This window comes from Scomber japonicus, chromosome 6 (genome assembly GCF_027409825.1).
Source record: "Scomber japonicus isolate fScoJap1 chromosome 6, fScoJap1.pri, whole genome shotgun sequence".
In the NCBI taxonomy this organism is placed as follows: domain Eukaryota; kingdom Metazoa; phylum Chordata; class Actinopteri; order Scombriformes; family Scombridae; genus Scomber; species Scomber japonicus.
Window position 1 is genome coordinate 16,784,726 of NC_070583.1, and position 23,317 is coordinate 16,808,042.

At 38.2% G+C, this 23,317-nt stretch overlaps 1 protein-coding gene across 2 annotated transcripts; it reads left to right on the forward strand.

Annotated features, from left to right (window-relative positions):
* The first annotated feature begins 353 nt into the window (after positions 1-353).
* hif1al (hypoxia inducible factor 1 subunit alpha, like) lies at positions 354-23,317 on the forward strand. 2 transcript variants are annotated; one of them, XM_053321198.1, is made up of 15 exons: positions 354-503; positions 9,535-9,725; positions 10,520-10,686; positions 13,612-13,696; positions 14,335-14,450; positions 16,757-16,938; positions 17,093-17,199; positions 18,165-18,312; positions 18,447-18,700; positions 19,592-19,770; positions 19,866-19,949; positions 20,714-20,877; positions 21,302-21,413; positions 22,182-22,305; positions 23,115-23,317. In XM_053321198.1, exons 1-15 carry the CDS (start codon positions 469-471, stop codon positions 23,180-23,182), a joined length of 2,016 nt encoding a protein of 671 aa, XP_053177173.1. In that variant the 5' UTR covers positions 354-468; the 3' UTR covers positions 23,183-23,317. The 2 variants fall into 2 exon arrangements, with proteins under 2 accessions (XP_053177173.1, XP_053177174.1); XM_053321199.1 differs by having other exon boundaries at positions 356-503; positions 9,538-9,725.

Genomic DNA, 23,317 nt, shown 5'->3' on the forward strand with positions numbered 1-23,317 from the left:
AAACCCATACCAGACTTTTGGCTTTTTTCATCAAATATCTTTATTTTATATTATAAAAACCAACATAAATTAATGAATACATTTTCAAATCTTGCTTTATAAGAAATGATCTCCCTTATTAATCATGTAATTGAAATAGTTACATTACTTATTACATTTTTAAAAAGGGTAACTACTAATCTGTAACCTATTACATTTCAAAAATAACCTTCTCAACCATGTTTATTTTAATATGAATTCATCTTTCATGTCATGTGACACAGTGACATACATGCTGCTGACTGAGAGCCAATCATGTGAGCTCAATTAGACCCTTGCTTTGAAAACAATGACAGGAAGCGTTGTTTCCTTACACTTGCACACTTGACAGAGTGTAGGAAAGGTCTTTTTGGGTCTGTCCTCGATCCTGCCATGCAAGAATAAACAATAATCACAAAGAGAAGAATCGATTCAGCGAGCAAATTGAACATGGAGAAGAAAGAGGAGAGCGTCGTGGTTAAACGGTAAGACTGCTTCTTAAAAAAAATACTCGTTTATTGAGGTTTTAGTCCGTGTTATGTGTTTACTGCAACTTTCCTACACGCGTCTCACTGAGGAAAACAATACAGGCTGAGCAGCATAGTGTTATTTGTCTCCTCACCAGGTTTATATATATGACATAAACATGCAGGCCAGGGAGCCTCACACAGCAGGGTTAAGACTATACACACATAAATAAGCGAAGAAAAGCAGAATACATGACAAGAAATACAGTTTTTGCAAGATAACCAGCTTTGAAAATGGATAAATATATAGGTCAATATAAACCAAAGCAAACGATTCAATCTCCTTTTTTAATGCTTATTGGGCTTTAAAGGAGCATTTACCTTATGAGCACTCCTCTCTTTCAACACCCTATAAAGGCCTTGTTCACACTGCCCTGAAGGAGACATGTTGCTGTTGTCTAGGCTATTACATAACCTTGACATGAGATGAACTGTATTTTGGTTATCCATGGATCAGCCTGTCTTCCTCTCTCTCTCTCTCTCTCTCTCTCTCTCTCTCTCTCTTCTTCATCTTTCATGTGTTGTCTGTGTTATTAACATGTTACTGCTGTGAATGTGACTTCTGTAGCCATCTTGAGTAGGACTTCCTGGAAGAAGAGATCTTATATCTCAGTGGGACCCTTAAGGCTAAATAGCCTAAAGATAGACGGATGGGTAGATAGAGAGATAAGATACAACTATAACATTACTGTATAACTTTACATTACAAATTATCATTAAAATCAATATAAATAGGTCTTTAATTTCCTTTTTAAAGGAAACACAGAGGGTTCCTCTTTAGCTGCTTAAAGATAAACCTGAAGATAAGATCTGGCTGCAACAGAAAATGACAGAAAGTCTCTGCAGGGAGGAATAAGGTTGTTTAAAGCTTTATAAATAAGTAAAAGTTGTTTTATTTGGTTTATTTATGGTTCTTAGCTTATATGAATTAAAGCATTTCTAGTGTATTTGTATCCAGATGTGGCATGAATCTGTGTGTAGTGTCCTGTATTGTCATTATAGTGAATCAGAAGTCCACAGATTGCTCACTAGTGTAATCATAAGTGCTGTTTTGCCTCGAGGATTCACATTGACTCACATTTCACATTACATTGCTTTTGCTTGTGCTATTAACACCTGCAGCTACAGAAACATGGAGTGGTTATGTTGTTCATGTTGTGATTCACACAGTACGGTGTTGACTTTTTAACTTTTCAAAATTAGTCACGACACACTTGAAAAATGCATTATATTGTATATTGTTCCTTTTACCTCTCTCAGGACATTTACTTACCGAACAGTTAACTTAAAATTAAAATGCAGTAATGTTTGTTTTTAGAAGGATATAAAGTCAATCAATTAATCAAGTCAGTCTATAAAGATGTATTTAAATGAACAGAACAGTCTATATTGAATTTTGAAACTTTTATTCAGCATTCTTCCCTCCTCAGACGTTTGTACTCTCCAGTCAACAAATCTTTATCACACCTACCTGACTGTAACATTACTGTGATAAAATAATCTCCCCTCAAAGCTCCACTTACACTTTAGTTTTTCCTCTTACAAAAAAAATAAGAGATGATGCACCAAATGATGTTATTCAGTCTGTAATGTAGCTGTAATGTAAAGCCAACTGTTATATCTTAATATAAATGAAGTGTAAGCCCCATAGTCGTTGGCAACTCCAGTGCAAAATATGTTACTATCACTGTCATCCTAAAGCCAGAACCAGTGGAGAAAAACAAAGCTCTTTTGATTTCGACATGGGGGGCGGATATGTACGTTTGCGCCCACGTGTGTGTTTGAAAGGAGCAGCGGACTTTGTGCCATCTCACACACACACACTGAGTTGACCAAAAAATAAACCACTTTCAGCCCTCTCTGCTCTGATGTAGTCTGCTCCAACCCAAACAAACTCAAACTCAGTGTGTTGTTTAGAGTTGACAATGTCAGCAGGGGATACAAGACGTGCATGTGCTTTTTTGGGGGGGCTGCTAGTTAGTCTTTGCTCAGGACTTCCTCATACTTCCCTTCCCTCCTCATGTACTGTACATTTTGCCTTGTTTTTGTCGTGGAAATGCTGTGCTCTTGGTGAAGAATGAAATAGAAACTTCCGTCAGCCGACAAGGTTTTATTAAAAGACCCCGAGCATGGGGAAACTTAGGCATTTATACCTGAGGGAAAGGCCCGCCTCTGGGGCGTGTTTAACATCCTTTGTCTGCTGTGGGGTCGGCCTCTTACCTATGGTGTGCTTTCACACACTTGTCTTTCACAGGTATTGGCACCGACCCCCTGAAGTGTGAAGTTAAGAGGTCTAGACAACACAATTTAAAATACAAAAGGGTTTGAATATTGATGAGAAAGTGGGAGGATGGTGTCTCAGGTAGTAGAAATGCAAAGGAATTGAATTTACAATTACAGTTAAAAGTCTGATATGTTGGTGAGACAGTGGGGGGTTTGGTATCTTACAAAGAAGTTGAAATTACTATTACATTTTCATCTTTCTTTCATTTTCTCTCACTTTAAACTCTCCTGACAACACTAAATATATGTGAATGTGTGTCTCTGACTCTCTCCACCTGTTTTGAGGAGGACAATAGAGGACATTGTTTGTATTTATGGCCGACCTGACCTGGCCTGACCTGTTTATCCTTTTACTGCAGTTCACACATACTGTACACATTCATGTTTGTGTACTCATGTTGTGGGGACTTGACTTGTTATGGGGTGAAAAAGCAAGTTCCATTGATGTAAATCATTAATTTTATGGTAAACGCTTGGTTTAAAGTTAAGGTTAGTTTAGGGTTAGGGTAAGGTTTATTCTTAGGTATGTGGTGGTGGTGGTGGTTAAGGTTAGGTACTAATAAAATTAAGCCTATATAATGTCCCCAAAAGTCTACATAATATTTCACAGGCTACTTGCGGGGACAGATTTCAGACTAAAGACCAGTTAATTTGGGATAGTTTGTCCAAAAACTGTGCCCTCATTTTGTAAAAAGCAGGTTTCTGGGTCAGTGGTTAAGGCTTGTCTCCAGGAGAGAGACTTAAGTCTGTGTAATCCCTAAAAGAATGTGTGTGTTTATGTTAGAAGAAGGTTAGGGGTGTGCCCTGAAGAGTGTGGTGTCCTTGTTTAGAGAGTGTGTCTGTGTGTCTGTGTGTGTGTGTGCGTGTGTGTGTGTGTGTGTGTGTGCGTGTGTGTGTGTGTGTGTGTGTGTGTGTGTGTGTCTGTGTGTGTGTGTTTGCGTGTGTGCGCACGTGCACGTGCACACGCATGTGTGTGTCTGTGTGTGTGGGTGTATTCCCTCACACACTCTCCCAGGACGGCTCATGCAACTAAACCACACGTCATTAAACCACAGTTTGTTCTCCAGCATACACATAAACTCTTCTGTTTGGTGTTAAGCATGTCCCACACAGGCAGTGTAACACACACACACACACACACACACACACACACACACACACACACACACACACACAGGCACATACTGGTTGAGCAATAACAACTGGTCTCCAAACTGCAGCGCTGCTCTCTGACCGGGACAGTCTGTTCCCTCAAGCTCCTCCCCACTCACTGCTGCTGTTGCTGTGAGACACTGAAGGACTGGAATAAGTACTATTATTAACAGGAGTACTATAATTAACTGTAGTTGAAGTAGTATTAACAGGAGTAGTCCTGTTATTAGCAGGAGTAGTACTATTGTTAACAGTACTAGTACTATTTTAGCAGAGGTATTAGTGTTTACAGTAGTAGTAGCAATAGTATTAACAAAAGAAGAATTATTATGAAAAGCAGTTGAATTAATAGTAGTAGTAGTAGTATAGATATTAACAGTAGTAGTAGTATTTATAACAGTGGTAGTTGTAGTAATAATAGTAGTAACAATAGTATTATTAATAGTAGTAGTAGTAGTAGTAGTGGTATTAATAGTAGCAGTAGTAGTAGTAGTGGTATTAACAGAAGTAGTATTATTAACAGTGGTAGCAACAGTATGATAAATAGTAGTAGTAGTAGTATTTATAACAGTGGTAGTTGTAGTAATATTAGTAGTAGTAGTAGTATTAACATAAGTAGTATTATTAACAGTTGAAACAACAGTATTATGAACAATAGTAGTAGTAACTGTTGTATCCACAGTAGTATTATGAACAGTAGTATTATTAGTTTTAACAGTGGTAGTCATATTTTATGAATTACACTGATGATGATGGAGACAAACATGCAGTTTGTCACCTGATATTTTTTTTACACAAGAAATGTTCAGTTATTGTTCAAATAATTAAAAAAACTACTAAAGGTGGTATCTTCTGTCTACCTCATTAAAAACCCAGACTCTATGAATATGAACATATGTTTCATTTCAAAAGTATGTTACTAATAATGATATTGTTTTTATATTTAAAAAAAGGTGAAAATCCATAAAATAGCATCTACCCCTCGCCCTCATTAAAAATCCCAGAATGAATATGCTAATTTATTTTTAAGTTGAACTGTTGAGCACAAGATATCTCTTCCTTCACTGTAAAGTTGACCAGAATTGGCTCCAAACTAGTTGTCACTAATCCTGCTCGTAGGTCTGCTGCCTTAAACTTAGTCCTCAGTGTCCTCAGAGAAACCTTCCACTTTCAGCAGATAAATATATAAATAATATTTATCTATATTTAGAATAAATAAATATGGTGAACAAAAGTCAACCAAACCAAACATTCCCAGAGCTGCACCCTCATTATTTATCATTTAAATCATCTGTCAGAAAGTCCCCTGTCAGTTCAGCACTTTCTCAGGCTGCTCTGAGAATAAAGCCTATGAGATCATGTGAGTAATGTGACAAAGCTACACAGTGAGATTTCAGAAGGAGCCTCCTTAATTCCTGCTGAGTTAAATCATCCTCCGTGTGACTCGATCAAAAGTCTCAATTCCTCAAAAGCAGCTTGCGTTGTGTTTGTGTGTTTGTCATTCCTCTAGAGATGCCACACAACGATACACCATGGTCGACGTGCGGTTCTGGATGATGTCGATTCGTGTTGTTCATTCTCAGAGTCTTTCTGCATGTCTCAGTGTGTCTCTACATGCCTGTGTGTGTGTGTGTGTGTGTGTGTGTGTGTGTGTGTGTATAATGGTTGTTGTATCTTTGTTTGTGGTCTACTGGTGTGTGTTCAGCTGCACTTCCTTTGACATGTAGCATCACAAACCTCAAATATATATAAAAATACATTTGACAAGAGGTATTGTGTTAGCAGCTGCTGGCATGTGCACACCACCTGTTACATAAACTTGTCGTGTGATGTGGTCTTTATTTACTCAAAAGATGTTGTGTTGACAGGTCTGCATGCAGGGACTGCTACTAAGCGCAGCACACCTTATTCTAGCGCAGCACACTGTTCTCTAATACACAGAAGAGGTCCTGTATAACTGATCAACTGAGTATTTATAATATTTCTCCAAACCAGTCTAACAAGCCCTGTAAAGCTGTTGATCCTAAAGGTTAACACACACCAGCAAACAAAACTGCAATGAAAGAGCCAGTTTATTTAAAATACTGTTCATACATTCAAGTCACAGTATTAAGGACCCTTTTTTTCTGAAGGATGAATCCCTGACAGTCTTTGAACTGAACTGAATCTGTAGTTTATTTTCTTCTTTATCTACAGTAATCTATTAGCTATTTTATTCTATTAGATGATCAAGATGTCCTCCAATGACTTGTTTTGTCCACAACCCAAAGATACTGTCAAAACAAATTAAAGAAACCAGAGAATATTCACATTATTCACTATTTCACTACTAAAGAATGAATCAAAACGATTAATTGATTGTCAAGATAGTTGGCCATTAATTGAACAGTGTGAAACTAATCAATTAATCACGCAACTGTGGCAGCTCTAGTACAAAACTTCATAAGCAAGTTGGTTTTCAGTCCAAATATAGATGGAAACTATAAAGTCTCACATTTTCTGGCTTCATTTGTGCAAACAAGGGAAATATAAATGTGTAGTTGTGTATGAAAATAATGTAAAGTGTTCAATTCAGGATTCATTTAGACCAATTTAGTTGCTTATCTCCATATTTAGTTTCTGTGCTGTCATTTAAGATGTGAAATCAGACTGGTCTTACTAACATTATAGCGTCATAACTCACCCACCACTCTGCTTATGACATATACACACAGACATGTAACTAATTATAAAAGATAGTTCATTCTTCTGAGAGTTAATATTGCATATTATTGAGTGTGTGTGTGCAGCACTGCTTTGTGATGCACACACAGATTAAACCGAGTGTTGCATCCTGTGAAGCTGCCTGCAGTTTGAACTCCTGCACAGACAGCCTAGAGCCTACATATGTGGCCTGCTATGCTCGAATAGAATTACAGGCATCTGAGGCAATGTCATGCAGCCTCCTATCCTTTTTCATATTATGTAATGGTGTTGGCTGTTGGCTTGTTGTGCAGCGCGGGGTCAGGATGTGTCCTCTAGTGCCTTTTCCAGGACGTTGTCAGGGGACACGCCATAGAGAATCAGCTGAAGAGAAGGAGCAGAACTTTGCTTCAATAAAATAGGAATGAAAAAAGACAGTTATTGATAATTAATGCTACAGAAATGGTTCACATTATTATTAATGTCAGTTTTTCTCTCTATAGCCTACTCATATTAGGCAATAAATTAGGAATCTTTAACAGTTGCTGTCTTAAAAACCACACATCCCTGGTGTAAAGGAGTTATGTAATGTTTTTGTTTTAATATATTGAACTTGTTGATTAAACATAAAGTACAAAAAAGTAAAAATATGTCTTCTATGTAAACTAAAACATCAGTGAAATGAAACCAGCTCAAAACCTAACACATAGCAGGACTGTGTATGAGTCACTAGAAGCTTTTATTTTGAAATGATGGATAAAGGAGTTTTTTTTAATTGAACACACAATAGAACAAAACATAGAGAAACAGACATCTTCTCATAAGGACTATAGGTGTTTGACAATAAGACCCACTTTTCTGAGCTTGCTTTATGGAACGGACCCCTGAAGCGGCAAAATTCCTTGTTGCTGGTGTTTCTTTAAAGCTGAGAGCAGCAGAGTCTCTGGTTTCCTTTAGGCTTGGGTCATAGCATTGTATATAGTAAAACTGTAACATGAGGAATTGCAGACGTTATTGCATGGTGTATAATATGGTTTTGTATTGTAGTATAAACTCTTTTTAAAGTCACAGCTGATGAGTTATTTTTGAACTGGCACTCAGCTGGTATCTCCTGTCTTGTCCTTGTTGTTAAATGTAATATTTAGAACAATTGTATTCCATTACCTATAATGTAAGATCATGCCAAACTATTTGATATGGTGTCTTATTGAGAATTATGTGTTTTTAAGCAACATTTTTGCTATAATCCTCTAATATATTCTCCCAATATGGATTAAAAGCAGAAATGTTATGCTGGGTCCACAAAAAAAGAATGTGTGAAAGTTATTCATACGTTTTTCACATTTTAACACCCTTTAAATTTGACTCAAAAAAACCGTCATTGACCCATTTTTAGTTTCAAAGAGCAGAAGTTACTCCTGTTTAAAGTCATTTCAAATGGAGCCTATTCTGATTCTAATTTGATTTGATTGCTTTCCGCCCACTCTGCAAAACACTGCTTTTGTAAGAGTGTGAGTGAGTGAGAGAGAAATTAAACCCTGCTTTTGTCCTATCAGCACATGTTTCTGGATGCTGAGAGAGAGGGAAGAACAGACGGGGAGGGAGCGAAGGAGGATCTGGACGCTTTCCCAGCCGCTGAGATAAATAACATTCTGTTCTCTGCAGTTTGGGACATTTCTCTATTTTTGCTCTTAGAAAATGTTCCCACTTTGGGGGGTGGGCTCAAGTCCCATATAAAGAGATGGAAGTCTTAATGTCTGTCCCCCCCCTGTCAAAAACAGCAGAGATGGATTTATAGCAGGTTCACTGCTTTGGTTCCTTTGGTTGACTCAAGGAAACCCCTAGGGGAATGTTGGAGGGTCTCAGGACAAAACCAAAGACTTTTTAAGATTTCAGACTTTAAAAGGGCAATAAATCAAAGTTTGAATCACATCAAACATAATGGAAAGGATTAGTGAGAATTCTTTTAGAGTAAGCTTGTGTATTTCTATCTACTGTATATTCTATAATGCAGGAAAGCTCCTTGATGTTGGTATTGGATCAAATTCCCAAATCCTCAAATTTGTGGATATAGTCTGCAGCTCTGAAAATCTGAAAGAGCACTTTAATTTTACATTCAATGATCTGCGTTATTTAGTGGATGTGACTTAATTAGATGATATGATTTTGAAATGTAACAAATGATGATGTTTTAGAGGTCACAGCAGCAGAAATGTAATGTTTAAAGTTTCTAAAGGTCACTAATATAAAACAGTGCATACTAATATAGCTTTATTTACAGTGTCTTTCATCAGGGTTTACTTCATTTGTATTACCTTATTGCTGAACTTGTGTTACAGAAATGCACTTGTGTGTTTTTATCAAAGAAACAGTTTGTCTATATCCAGAGAAAAAAGGAAACACATGCTGACACCTGAGAGTTGATTTTGAATAAAAATGTTTAAAAGGATGAGAAGAAGTGAAGTAAGGAGTGTGATTTGTTCATCATGAGCTTCTTGCTGATGTGTTTTTTTTTTGATCCCATCTTGTTTTTCTTCCACATTCCTTCTTTCATCTCCACATCTATTCTCCTCTTCCAATCCCCCTCACTCTCTCTCCATCTCACCTCCCTCATTCATTCCTTTCCCTTCTACTTCTTTATCTTGTTTCTGTCATCTACTGATCTAATCCTTCCTTTTCTTTTTCCTCCTCCTCTTCCTACTCCTCCTTTTGATTCTTTCCCTCTCATTTTTTTAATATTTTCATTTTCTTCCTCTTCTTTCTCTAAACATATCTCTCCTGTCCCAATATACAAACCCACTCCTGTCCCCTCTCCTCCTCCACCTCTGTCTTTTTACTTCTTCCTCCTTCTTTCCTCCTCCTCCTCCTCCAGGAGCAGTTCGGAGCAGAGGAAGCTTCATTCCCGTGATGCAGCCAGGTGTAGGCGGAGTAAGGAGACGGAGGTGTTTTACGAGCTCGCCCACACTCTGCCGCTCCCCCGCCGAGTCTCCACCCATCTGGACAAAGCCGCCATCATGAGAGTCGCCCTCAGCTTCCTGCGCATGCGCCACCTCCTCAAACCTGGTGAGAAGCACATCTGCAGAGAGTCGTCCAGTTTTACACCAACCACATATTTCAGCTTTAGCTTTGTATCCTTATTTCCTGTGTTAAGGCCTAAACTTGCCAACTTTAAAAAACATCTTTTGGTATTGCAGTGATTGCTCGGCCTCCACCTGGCTGATACAGCTTTATATTTTACCCCATGTCTCAGTTGTCTCAATTAAAACGTCTCTTTCATCCACGTCTCCCCTTCATGACTGAAGGAGTTTCAATTGTGAACTCAGTCAGGCTTCACGGGCTGCTCGATTGGGGGGTGGGGGTGGGGGTGGGGATTTAAAAAGCAGCACTCTTCATACTTTTTGTACATTCAGTGTGAGTGTTTTTTCTTTTTTTTGTTATTCTGGTGATGTGAGTTGGCTAGGCGATGTGTGAGAACAGAGTAATGAACTCATCAATAATGAAAGGTGCATTGGCTGAACTTATATTACTCAGCTGACAAATATGAAAAATGCATCAGGTTTCTGACGCGTGGCTACGCTGACAGTTTTCATACCTGAAAACTTTGGAGGGAAAAAAGAGAGTTTATTTTACCTTAATAGTTAGTGAAAAGTTTTTTGAGCTAATGACAAGGTTAAATTAAGCAGCAGTGTGTCTAATCACTTGGAAAATAGGATAACTTCATTGACTGTCAAAATAAGAAAATGTATTTACATTTTTTTTATAAAAACTCCACTCACAAATAAGTGTCTATCAATACTCTGAAACAAGTTTGCTGGAATAATCATCTGGTTGTTTTTGTTGTTTTTTTTAATCAACAGGTGAGAATCAGAAGGAGGAGTCTGAAAAGGAGGAGGAGGAGCTGCATGAAGACCCAATGGACTGTTTCTACCCTCAGGTCCTGGCCGGCTTCGTCATGGTGATGACGGAGGAGGGAGACATGATCTACCTGACTGAAAACGTCAGCAGACACATCGGTATCACTCAGGTATGTGTATGAGGTTTCGGGGGGAGGGTCAAGTTGCTTTTAGGATGTTGGAATGTGTGTATTGATAATTTTGTCATTGCAATTTTGCACAACTTTGTGGATTCTGTTATTGATTTTAATTTATTGTGTGGTCCATCTACCTGCCCAGGGACTATGGGCTGAAAATGGCAACTTGTGTAATGCATCTCTCCTTGTTTTATACAAGGTTAATGTTTTGTTTTGCACTGTCCTCATTTAAATAAAATAAAAATTAAAAATTACGGCAGACAGAAATTGATGAGAATGATCATTAGTTTCACATTTGCTGGTAAAAACATTGTGCACAAACAGATCATATTGACTCTAATATATTCATATATTTAGTATGTTTGTAATAGAAGTTTCTCTGAAGAAAAGCACATACGATGGAGTGATGAATCTTTCTCTTTTACTCAGTACATGCCAGCATGGAGAAGGACACACAGTTGTTCTGCCAAGCAACAACTAGTTTCAGCTTTTATAGAGTACCTCCCAGTGGAATTTGAATAAGACAGGGTGACAAAGTAATAAAGTACAACCAAAGAAGTCGTAAAGTAATAAAAGACAGAAACCCTTCAAAGACTACTGGTATCACGTGCTGACCCCCTACTAGGTCAAAAGATGGTCAGTTTACTTTTGATGTCTTATCTAGTGTAACAAAAGGCCTGAGGCTTTCCTAACACAGTCCCTCACACAACAATTCCCTCACATTCCCCCCTTTTGACACAAAGTGTCAACCAAATATTTACATAATAATATCAGGCATCACCATGTAATAGGGAATTGTAAAATTAAAATACAACAAAGGGAAAAACACATTACTATGAAATGACAATGACTTAAAGAAAACTCATCATATGTTGTCATCTAAATCAATTTATCTGAATGGGTTTCCCTGGAGCCCATTCTGGCATGACATATGATTGTGGATTATAGTCACTGGATGGCTCAATTGATCTTTTAAGGAACAATCATGTCTTGTTCCCTCCAACCACAATGCCCAACCAATTGTATAGAAGAGCTTGCATACAGGTTTGAGCACATGCACAAAACACAAAGAAATTCCAAACACAATCAGAGCACGGATACATATATGACTGACCATGAACCCCTATGGGCCAAATATGTCTGTTAAACTTAAAATCAAACAAAATAAAAACTTTCCTATGCATAATTCAAACCAAAAAACATGCAATCATCATCACAGTTTTGAAGAAGTTTTGCAGTGTGGGGTTGAATCACATCGCAGAATCTTCAACCTATGTGATTTGGGCACAGTAGAAGGTCACCTACCATGGAGAGGTTACCAGAACTTACGATGCATGGTGGTATGGATTCCATCTCATGTAGTCAAAAACATTATTTTAACAATAAACCTGGGAGCGTACCTGACACAATGAGTCCCTCATGACACAAATATTCCCTCACATGTTTCACACATTTTAAAGGTGCTTGCTTAAGTTCCCCATTCAAGAGTCTGTGTCAGCTGCTGTTCAGTGTGACCGTCCTGTGAAATTCTCCTTTATGAAAGCCAGTGGTCTCACATGTTCCACTACTAGCATTATAGTAATTCTGTATATATTAGACTTTGTGGGTCTAGATTTTACTACACTGGCTTTTCTCTACTGTAGGATCTAAAATGTATATTTGCCTGTGTTTATGTATTTCTTTGGGCTACACGCATTACGTTTCTTGCATTGATTGACACATGGGTTTTACCTGTTCACTTGGGTGGCGGCGAGAGTTTAGACAAAGGGGGTTAGTATGGCTCTGATATCGTCACCATATTATCACAAATCACATCAGGCATTGTTCAATCATTACAGTGCAACAGTCTTTTTTGTTCTTTCATTCACTAAACATTATTAAAACTTGTAACATCTGGACTTCAGCATGAATACGAGACTACTTAGTTTCAGTGGCATTTTTTTTTTTTTTTTTTTTTTTTTGTTGATAGTATGTTACGACCCAAAAAACTTTTAATGGAGGAGGGAAATAACAACTGGTATTAGCAATAACAGAAACAAGAGGACAATTGAAGTATGACGGCAAAACCAAGGATTTATTTAACAAATCAGAACAATAAACCAAAAATTCCAGCTCAAGAAACAACTCAGGACGGTCTTAACTTAAAATAAAGAAGCCGATATGACACAACACCACTACTAGTCACTAAACACGTATCACAGAGTCACACACAAGTCAACATTAATTGCACTGCCGGATGGCCCACTGGCACAGAAAAGGAGAGGCTGGAGTCTTATACTGAGGCTGATTGCAATGGGGCACAGCTGTGGAGATCAGCTAAGGTAAAAGGAGGGCAGCACCTGTCAAGAGAAAGGGAAAAAAAAACACAGCAACAAACATAAAGCAAACACACTACGGCACGTAACATAGTAATTGTTACATTGCCTCTTTCTTTAGTGGGAGTTACTGTTTTTTTACTGTAAGCCCCTAGGACAGTATGTGACCTATTCTCAGTAACTCGAGCAAGATGTAGAGAGACGGAGAGAGATAGAAGACGTCCCATAAATCTATTTTTATCTCCGTTTTGAGATCAAGTTTATCATTGAAACACAACTAGGTTACTATAACTGGACACTGAAATATAGAGCGAGACTTCCTGTCCCACTGTGTCTCGTAGCGGCTGTAATGATTTCATCCTGCAATCGTGACATTCAATGTTACTTCTCTCAGCAAAGATTCAGCACAATCATTTAATAAGATGGAATGATTTCACAAACAAAAACTAAGTCCAGATAGGCCTCTAACTAAGGCGCTTGTTTTTACATTTAACATGTGCACAAAATACAGACTACAGAATACATTGGAAAGAATTACCCGAATGCTTTTTTTAATGCTAGTCGAAGCCTCAAGTTACTGACAGTTGTTTTTTATTGTCCACAGCTGGACTTGCTGGGTCACAGCATCTACGACTTTGTTCATCCATGTGATCAGGAGGAGCTCCGAGACCTGCTGACAGTACGTCCAGGTAAGACGCACCATTTATTATCATGATAGAATTTTAAAAATCCTTAAAATATAGATAGAGATAATATTCAAGATTTCCTACTTGATTTCAAACAGCTATTTATTTTCTCGGCAAAGAAATAATTTGATCGTAATTTCATGTTATAAGATGATTAGATGCTCTTTAATTTCTCTTTCTGTCCTCTATCCATCATCATTATGGCTGTCATATAACACAGTGGCAGAGATGAGTAGCAGCTGTTTTTTTAACCCTTTCATTCATGAATTATATATGATAACCTCAGTCAGGATTTTTTCCCCCTAGGTTTTTATTTCTCTTTAGGCATGAAAAAACTGTAATATTAGTTGAGAGGGTCTTCTGTATACAGATGTGACCAAAAAAACGGTACTGTAGATGAAGTGTTTGGGATGATGCACTTTGGTGGCTGAAGTGCAACTACGCCTTCAAAATCCATGCATGAAGGGGTTAAAGACCTCTGCAACTTATTTTTGTGCTTTCAGTCATTTTTATTAAAATATTTCTGACCTTTTTTAAATACATAATAACTCAAACATGGAGCTTTGTTTTTTTCTTTTTTTAAAGGTTGATGAAACTTGTGTGAGTGAGGGGAGTTTAAACTTTGTTGTGTTGTTTTTCAGGCTTGAGTAAGAAACCACTGACGGAGCAGGCGAGCGAGAGGAACTTCTTCCTGAGAATGAAGAGCACGCTGACCAGCAGGGGGCGCACCGTCAACATCAAATCTGCCACCTGGAAGGTACAGTTTTCTTTATTTAAACATCTTGTTCAGATAGTTCAGTAACAAACAGTCGAGGACACACACACACACACACACACACACACACACACACACACACACACACACACACACAGCAGAGATTAAAGGTTTCTAACTCAAGTGAATGGGGGAAGTGCATCCAAACCTCTAGACTACACAGAGCCAAAGTCCAGCCTTGAAATGATATGAGTGGGTCAGATGTCAGACCTTGTTCTCTTCATGCTCCAGCGCTGTGTTCCTGTTTCACTCAGAAACACACACTCAGTACATAAAGTACATATTCACGCACTTACTACAACAGATGTCCTGTCATTGTTTGTTGGTGGAGCTGTAGATGGGAGCTCTGAACTTTGAGGTTGTATTTTAAGTGTTGGAAATGAAGACATGACTTTGAGATTAAATACTAATTTGTTAAAGTCTCAGGTTTCAGCCTGATGATATTCTGAAGCATAAATAGCACAACACAGGGACAGAAATACCGCAACACAGCTTGCATATTTAAGTGCATTAAAGGGACTTAATTAATAGATTTGTACAACAAAATCTTGCAGCTTGACTACAGACTTGTGACCTGACTTTACATGACATAAACGACACTTGCTTGGCTCTAAGATGAGTTTGACACAGCAGCACAAAAGTTAAGAATTTTTACATTAAGAAGTTAGTAAGAAATAAAATAAAAGCGATAAAATAAGAGTAAAAGATGCAAAAAAATAGATAGAACCTGGCTCTCTTAAACCTAAATTGAATGGAACCCTTATTAATAATGATAATTAATAATCATTGTTACATTTTATGCACATATTTCCTATATTTTCTGTTTGTATCTTTATAAAGAGAACAAAAAATAAATATGGATGGTCATTAAAACTTTGCTAAAACCACAACGCTAGTGGTGACCTAAGACTTTTTCACAGAACTGTACATACATTATAGCTCTATCTCAGTGACGTGCGGTGAGGTTCATGTCTGGTGAGGCACTGACTTCATCACAATCAGATTTACAAACATATGAACCCTACAGAGTAGCTTATTCACCATTTGATTGGCAGCAGTTAACAGGTTATGTTTAAACTCTCATATCAGCTTTCTTTACACATACAAACTGTAGCACACAAAAAAACACATTTAATTTAAAAAACGTTATTATGGTCTTACCTTTAAATGAAGTCCATGCGGCGCTCCTTCTGGACAAAAGCATCGATAACTTGTTTGTAGAAGTTGTAGCTTACTGTCACTTATTCTGCAGCTAATGAGTCGTAATAAGAATCACTGGGATCAGGAGCGCCCCCTGCCAAGAGGCCGGAGAACTGCGTGCCTCACTTAGTGACTTTTTGCAGCCGTTTTATGCTGCTCAGCACACGAAACACGCTACAAACACTGTACATTATATCATCAGCTAAACTATGGAAATTTAGTTCATATAGTAAAAGTGTTTGAACATGTTAATAGCGACATACAGAGAGACAGCTGTACAGCTGTACTGTCTCACTGCATAGCATGCCAGCGCAGTAAGCCGAGTCATTGCGCAATCCATGGTGAGGCTCGCCTGGCTGCTGCCTCACTGCGTGTCTCTTTTCAGTGTTTGATCAGTACATGTGAAACTTCAGCGATTTTGAATTAAAAATAATCCGAAAATGGTAAAGTTAGATAGAAAATAACGTTATAGTGCAAATCACTGGACAAATATAACCATTTATTATTGTTTTCATTTTTAAGTCTTTTTCCATGAAAACAGGTGAGGCACGGCCTCACCTGCCTCCCCTGACCGCACGTCACTGCTCTATCTGTTGTATATACATGTGCAATATCTGTGACAGTTTAAGTGCTGACAGTTTGTGATATCATACAGCAGTATGGTTTTAAAGATACTGGTAGCTGTGGTGCTGTCTAATCTGATGGCTGATGGCACAAAGAAGCCATCTTGGCACTTAGAGGCACTTTGCTGGATGAGTCTGTGGCTGAATGTGCTCCTGAGACACCTCAGCTCGGTTTCATCTTCCCTCGCATCCCCTTCTCTGTCACTGCCTCCATACTGTCTGAACCGTCCCCACCAGCTTGCCCAATTTGTTGGCAACACAAGTCCCAGTAGCACCTCCCCAGCTCACCACTGCCAAGAATATAACACTAGTCACCACAGACTGGCAGACCAGCTTATAGCAGCTTATCGTTCACATATTAAAGGACCTGAGCCTCAGAAAGATTTAGTGAAATTGAAGTATTAAAGTATAATTTTGGAATTGGTACTAAATAGCCTCTAAATGTATCTTTCTCCCTCTCTGCAGGTTCTTCACTGCACAGGTCACATGCGGTCATTTGGCGGCTCGTCGTCGCCCCCTGCTGCCAGAGTGATGACCCTGCTGTGTGAGCCTGTTCCTCACCCGTCCAGCGTGGAATTCCCTCTGGACACCTGCACCTTTCTCACCCGCCACAGCATGGACCTGCGCTTCACACATTGCGAGGGCAGGTAGGAGGAACCTTGACCTTTGACCTCCTGTGGGGATGGGATGAGAGAGAGAGAAGAGAGGAGAGGGAACCAGAATATGAAATCACAGAGAGAAAACCTTGTTTATTAAATAATTCCTCTGTTTTTCTTCTCTTCTTCTTCTTTCTGTTTCCAGGGTGACAGAGTTGGTGGGATACAAACCTGACGATCTGATTGGACGCTCTGCATTTGAGTTTCATCATGCGCTCGACTCCGATCACGTCAACAAGAGCCTGCACACATGTGAGTGTGTATGAGTGTGTATGAGTGTGTATGAGTGTGTATGAGTGTGTATGTGTCAGAAAAAAGACACAAATGTAATTTATAATGATGTGATTATGAACAAAATAGCTTTATTTTCCTTGTTTTTAACTTAAGTATTCAGTACATCTTCATAACCAGCTAAAAACATATTTATATAATCTGGCTTTTAATTAATGTCATTTTACTGAAAGTCTTTTTACATTTTTTTGTCTAGTTTTACTAAATGTATCTTTCTTTTACTCTGTTTTATTTGCTGTTGTTTTATTGTAGTTTTTTCTGTAAAGCACTTTGAGCTACATGCCTTGTATGAAAGGTGCTCTGTACATAAAGTGTATTATCATTATTATTATTATTATTATTATTATTATTATTATTATTATTATTATTATATTTTAAAAAGACCTGAAATACAGTATTAATAATGGATATAAACATCTAGACTTTCTTTTAAAACAGAATTTGTCACTAATAGGTCAACCCTCTACCTGCAAAATGTCTCATTTTAAAATTAAAATTGTTGTTGTTGTTTTTTTTTCCTTTTTCATATATTTGCATATCTGAGGTTATTGAGTGTGTTTTTTATTCTTTTGTTTAAAAAATTATAGATTTTTTTTGGTCCATAACTTTGGTGCTGCAGAATTATGTCATAAGTCTGTAAATAAACCAGATAAAAATTTTATTAATGCCACAGTCCTTCAACATTTCCAGGTATTTACATCTGAATCTGATACACAATCTAGAAGATAACAATAATATTTAGTTGCAAATCATTTGCTTGCAATAACTGCATCAAGCCTGTGACCCATTGAAATCACCACACTTTTACATTCTTCTTTTGTGATGCTTTTCCAGGCTTTCACCGCAGCCTCTTTCAGTTGCCTGTGTACTTTTTGTCCATCCTTCTTTACCTGTCTCTTCTCTGCCTCTCTGTCCACACTGTGCAGTGCTGTCCAAAGGTCAGGTTAGCACCAGACATTACCGTTTCCTGGCGAACAGCGGCGGCTTCGTCTGGGCAGAGACTCAGGCCACCGTACTCTACAGCAGCAAGACGTCGCAACCCGAGGCCGTAGTCTGCCTCAACTTTATACTCAGGTACTGTGTGTCACATAACGGTGGATCCAACAAGAGTTAGGACAGAGCTGCAAACTCCTCCGAGACTAAAAGATTATTAAAAATACTTTTCTGTTCTCTCTCTTCACCTCCTCTGTCGTCGTCTCCTTCTGCAGTGCCGTGGAGCAGCCGGACGTCATTTTCTCTGTTGAGCAGATTCGTTGCAGCCAGCTGCCTAAAGCCGAACCTCAGTCCCCTTCACCCGCAGAGGAGGAAGTTTGTGAGACTGCTGACAGTGAGTGTCAGACCGAGGACGCAGATTTGAAGCCCGGCAGCTCTGCAGAGCTTTTCTTCAAACTGAGTGTGAAGCCAGGGGAGCTTCTCCAGCTGGCTCCAGAGGCCGGAGACACCATCGTACCACTGACAGGAGGTTTGTCACACTTTTATATTCACATGAGCATCACTGCGTCTTTTAAAAATAATGTATTAATTTACTCCATTTTCTACACAATAATAACAATAATGATAACTTTATTAATATAGCACCTTTCATACATGAAATGTAGATCAAAGTGCTTTACATAAGAAATTACATGCTTCACATGAAAAGGACATAAAAGGAGCTTAAAAACATGTAAAGGAACATTAATGTAATATAAAAAACATACATTTAATAAACACAAAACAGGAACAAAATGTCTCTTTATCAGAATCAAATGTTCAAACTGCATTAAGGTTCATACACTAGTACTGATTTACTTAAACCACATTGACACATGCACATATGATGAATGTAATACTGATATTTTAACTACTAATATGACTGCTTGTACTTATAGAATAAGTTGCACTTAAATATGCAAAAATTAAATATATAGAAATAAACAACAGATAATGCAAGTAAAATATCCAAAGTAAAAACATTGCCAAATAATACATTCAATTATACTGTTTTTTATGCTTTTACATTTTTCATTTATATTTTGTGATTGTGGCTGTGTGGCACTTTTTGCACTACTGCACCACTTTTATTGTCTTGTCAGTGATGTATTATTTCAACTATGTATCGTATTGTCGTGTATTGCTTGACTGCAGCTCTGTGTAGCACTTTTGCCCAAGACAAATTTCCCCTCAGGACATTAAAGTTTATCTTGAGGCTTGTTTTATGACTTTAATATCAAAGAGTACAACATTTCTCAGTTATCGAGTTACAGTTTAACTTCAGTGATCTCTATCCGACTCGTTGGGAACATCAGACAGAAAATTACAAACACGTGATCATTTGGATCTTTCATCTTTCATTGTCTTTTGTCTCTGTCAGACTTTACCGAGCTGTCCTTTGCCCACCCACTCAGTCTGAGCTCCGTGCTGGACCACCCGCAGGACCTGTGCACACCACAGCTCCGACAGCTCCTCTCACCCATCTTCAACCCCCTCACTCCACCATCATCATCATCATCATCATCATTATCACCAATCTCCACATCTGATTCTGAGCCGGTAAATATAAGCTTTAACTATTTAATCTTCTTTTTTTCATGTGGATATTTGTTTGTTTTTTTTTGACAGATGTAATAATTGTCGACCTCCCTCAGAGCTGCATTGAGGAGGAGGTGATGGACTACAGCATGATCTCGCAGTTCTTTGCAGAAGATGAAGAAAAGGAACAGATGCTGGAGGTAAAAGGAGAACACGCAGATATATAAATTCATCTAGATTAGAAGACCACATTTCTGCCTTTTCCTCTCTTCTTTACAACATCATAAAATCTGAAGGGCTAGCAAAATGTCACAAATATCCACACGACAATCTCAGGATGGAAAATTAGATTGTAAAAATATTTCTTCTTCCGTGAAAAACAATGTAGAAGTATTTATTGTTTTTCTAAATAACTTAAACCACTCAAGATTAGCTGCTTATGCGCATTTTCTACATTGATATTCTACTCACTTTCTATTAGTGGAATCATTTTTATTATAAACTGAACATAAAAAAACAGCTTTTGTTTTCAATTTGTAATAAAATGAGTGTAATCAGATATGTTTCTTGTAGATAATCCAAATTCAGTTTGTGATGTGCTCTTCAAAAGGGCAGAAGAATGCAAGATTGAGATAAAGATCCTGACCTTTTAACCTTTTAAGAATCCATCAGATAGGGTTAGGGTTAGGGTTAGTCCTGGTTGAGATTTGATACTGTAGCTGTAAAAAGTAACAACGATTCTCATGTTTGAGCATTAAAATGCGTTTCCAAGTGGAAGCTCACAAATTTCCACATGATATAGGACTTCTTTTCTGTCATTTAAAATAAAATGCCACTGAAACTGTGATAATGTAGTGTCTGTGGTTCCATTTGACATTTTTGTGCACAACTTTTCATTTATGGACGTGGGTGTCCATCAGTATTTCTCTCTGACTTTTAATATCCTGTCTTGTCTTTTTCTCAGGACATGGAGGGGATGGACCTGGACATGTTGGCTCCTTACATCTCTATGGACGATGACTTCCAGCTGACCTTCCTCAGCAACCTTCCAGAGGAAACTATCAACCCTCCTTCCTCTTCGTCTGAGCCCTTGGCTATGACGCCTGCAGTCACAGCAAGCAGGAAACGGTACGATCCAGTAGTTCCCTCTGCACATTTATCCTTCAAAGACCTTCAATAGTGCAATGGAAATGTTAGGACGTCTTCATAACCCTAAAATGATCAAATAAGAGGGCAAAAGTGTAAGAAATATGTGTGCTTAAGAGAGAGATGGAGCAGATGTTTGACAGTAAACATGGTAACTAGATGAGAAGGGATGAATGTGAAAGTGTCATAAATATGCAAGCGTGTGTCAAAATGTATCATACATAAAAAGATGAGGGATCATCCTCCTGCAGCAATGTGCAACATCTGCTGTGTTTCTTACACTTGTGCTGAAGCCTTTTAATTTAATAATTAGTCATGTTATATGTCTGACATGAAATCATTTAGGAGTCTCTCTCTCTCTCTATCTCTCTCTCTGTCTCTCTCTGTCTCTCTCTCTCTCTTTTAGGACCCATAACCCAGATGAGGAAATGCCATCCCAACTGATGATTCAGGACAAGAGACAGAAACAGGAGCCTTGCTCACTAGAAGAGAAACTACTTCTCACCCACAAATTACTGGTGAGTGGAGGAAGAGGAGGAGCAAATGTTTCTCGCCCCCTTCTTAAAGCAGCTACTAGAGCATGAAACAATTCAAAGGCGGATTATTTCCTGCCTCGAGAACTTTCCCGTGTTAGTAATCAGCTTCTTGAATTTGGCCAGAAACAAGTGAGACTGTCAGAGAAATGATGTACTGCTGCTTCTGCTGCAGGAAGAGAATTAATCATGATAGAAGACAACATTTCAACCCTTGAACTTTCTTCAGAGCGGAGAGGAAGAAAACAGCTTCGACTGTTATGTGAAAAAGACTCCTTGTGTTAGTTTGCTTTGATTCAGATCAGTTTTAGTTGTTTTCAAGTTCCGTCTGCAGTTAAATACTAAAAATGTTGATGTTGTAAATGCTGACGGCGCTTTCATCCAAACCATCTGTCAGCGTTATAAGTCAGGAAGCAGCAAAAAATGAGTGGTTATTAGAGGATTGATGAGTGTCAGCAGCTGCACATTAAAGCCCTGATCACTGTTATTCAATATTTCAATCACATTTTCATGTTTTTTTCTCAAATAATGAAGTTTAGAAAGGATTTATGCACTGTATGGTAATCATTATTGTTAGCTTCATTCATTTTAATATATTACCTTTAAAAACCAGTGTGTAAAAAGCTCACAGCTCGCTATTACTATTAATGAAACCACATTTTCAGGGTCAGTTAACGACTAAAAGTGTTTTTAACCTCTGTGTTTGAGTTTCTGTCGCTTCTCTGACTTTTTGTTTTTTTACTTCTTGCTCAGGGCTCTCTGGAGGAAACCGACCAATCAGATCTACTCCTGGACCCGGGCCCGGAAGGACGGAGTAAGCTGCTCACAGACAGAGACCCTATTTTAGGAGGCGGACAAGGAATCTGTGAGACCGCGGGTAGGACACATTTTTAGGGACATTAAATAGACACACATTCATTTATCAGAGACTAAACCCAACCACTGACCCAAAAAACATCTTTTTCCCATTGGGGACACAGGTTTTGTCCTTAGTTGCAGAAGCTGTCCCCAATGAACTGTTCTATCCTCAGATTTCAGTCAGACTGTCACTGCATGTGACTCCCCATCTCCCTCACACTCCTCATTTCCTGTCACCTCTCTGTTGTCTAACAGTAAAAACCTGTTTAGCTCCCAGATGTGCAACTCAAAAATATCAGGAGTGTTCAGGTGACATGGTGCCATCTGGTGGCCATATTGGAGACCTACATCTCCCCTGCATTAACAGGATTCAGTTGTCATGATTCTCTTATAAACTGTGATTACATAATAGTTGAATTCTCTCAAATGACTTATATCATCTGTTTTTCATGACATATGAAACAGTGATAATGGTTTTGATGCTGTTTTTCAGATCCACATTTTAAAGTTATTATGCTTTTACATTACTCTTTTGACTTTTTTAACATCTACTTCTTTTCTTTTACTTGTAGATACTTGTAGATATTCTTCTATCTACAGTTTACATATACAGTTTACACTGCAATACATATTTATCTAAAATCCCATTCCTGATATTAATATGTCACATATCTGGATAATAACATCTGATTATAGGAATCCGATTGGTATTAATAAGTGTTCTGCTCATATTGATTCTGCCTGGACCTGGAAATGTGCATGTTGTGTCCCTCTGAAGCAACTTTGTCCAACCTAACAGTATCTTTCTGTCTTTCTGTTTCTCTGTAGCTCTGATGAGGGAAATATTCGTAGCACGCCCACCTGACCTGTCGCCGCCTCTCTCACCTATGACTTGATAAAGCACTGGTCAGTCGAGAGTTGGCTCAACTTCTGTGTTTTTTTTAAAGACCAGAAACTCAAACGCCGGATCTGTCTGCAACCATAGCAACCTGAGCACACAAACTAAAAAAAAACACACCACAAACTCATAA

What these genes read in the sequence shown, in the direction of transcription:
- hif1al (XM_053321198.1), top strand. Translation starts at nt 469, where the DNA reads ATGGAGAAGAAAGAGGAGAGCGTCGTGGTTAAACG. An exon ending in TCAAATCTGCCACCTGGAAG is followed by an intron (nt 14,451 to 16,756) that starts GTACAGTTTTCT and finishes CCCTCTCTGCAG; the next exon opens with GTTCTTCACTGCACAGGTCA. An exon ending in TGCCTCAACTTTATACTCAG is followed by an intron (nt 18,313 to 18,446) that starts GTACTGTGTGTC and finishes CTCCTTCTGCAG; the next exon opens with TGCCGTGGAGCAGCCGGACG.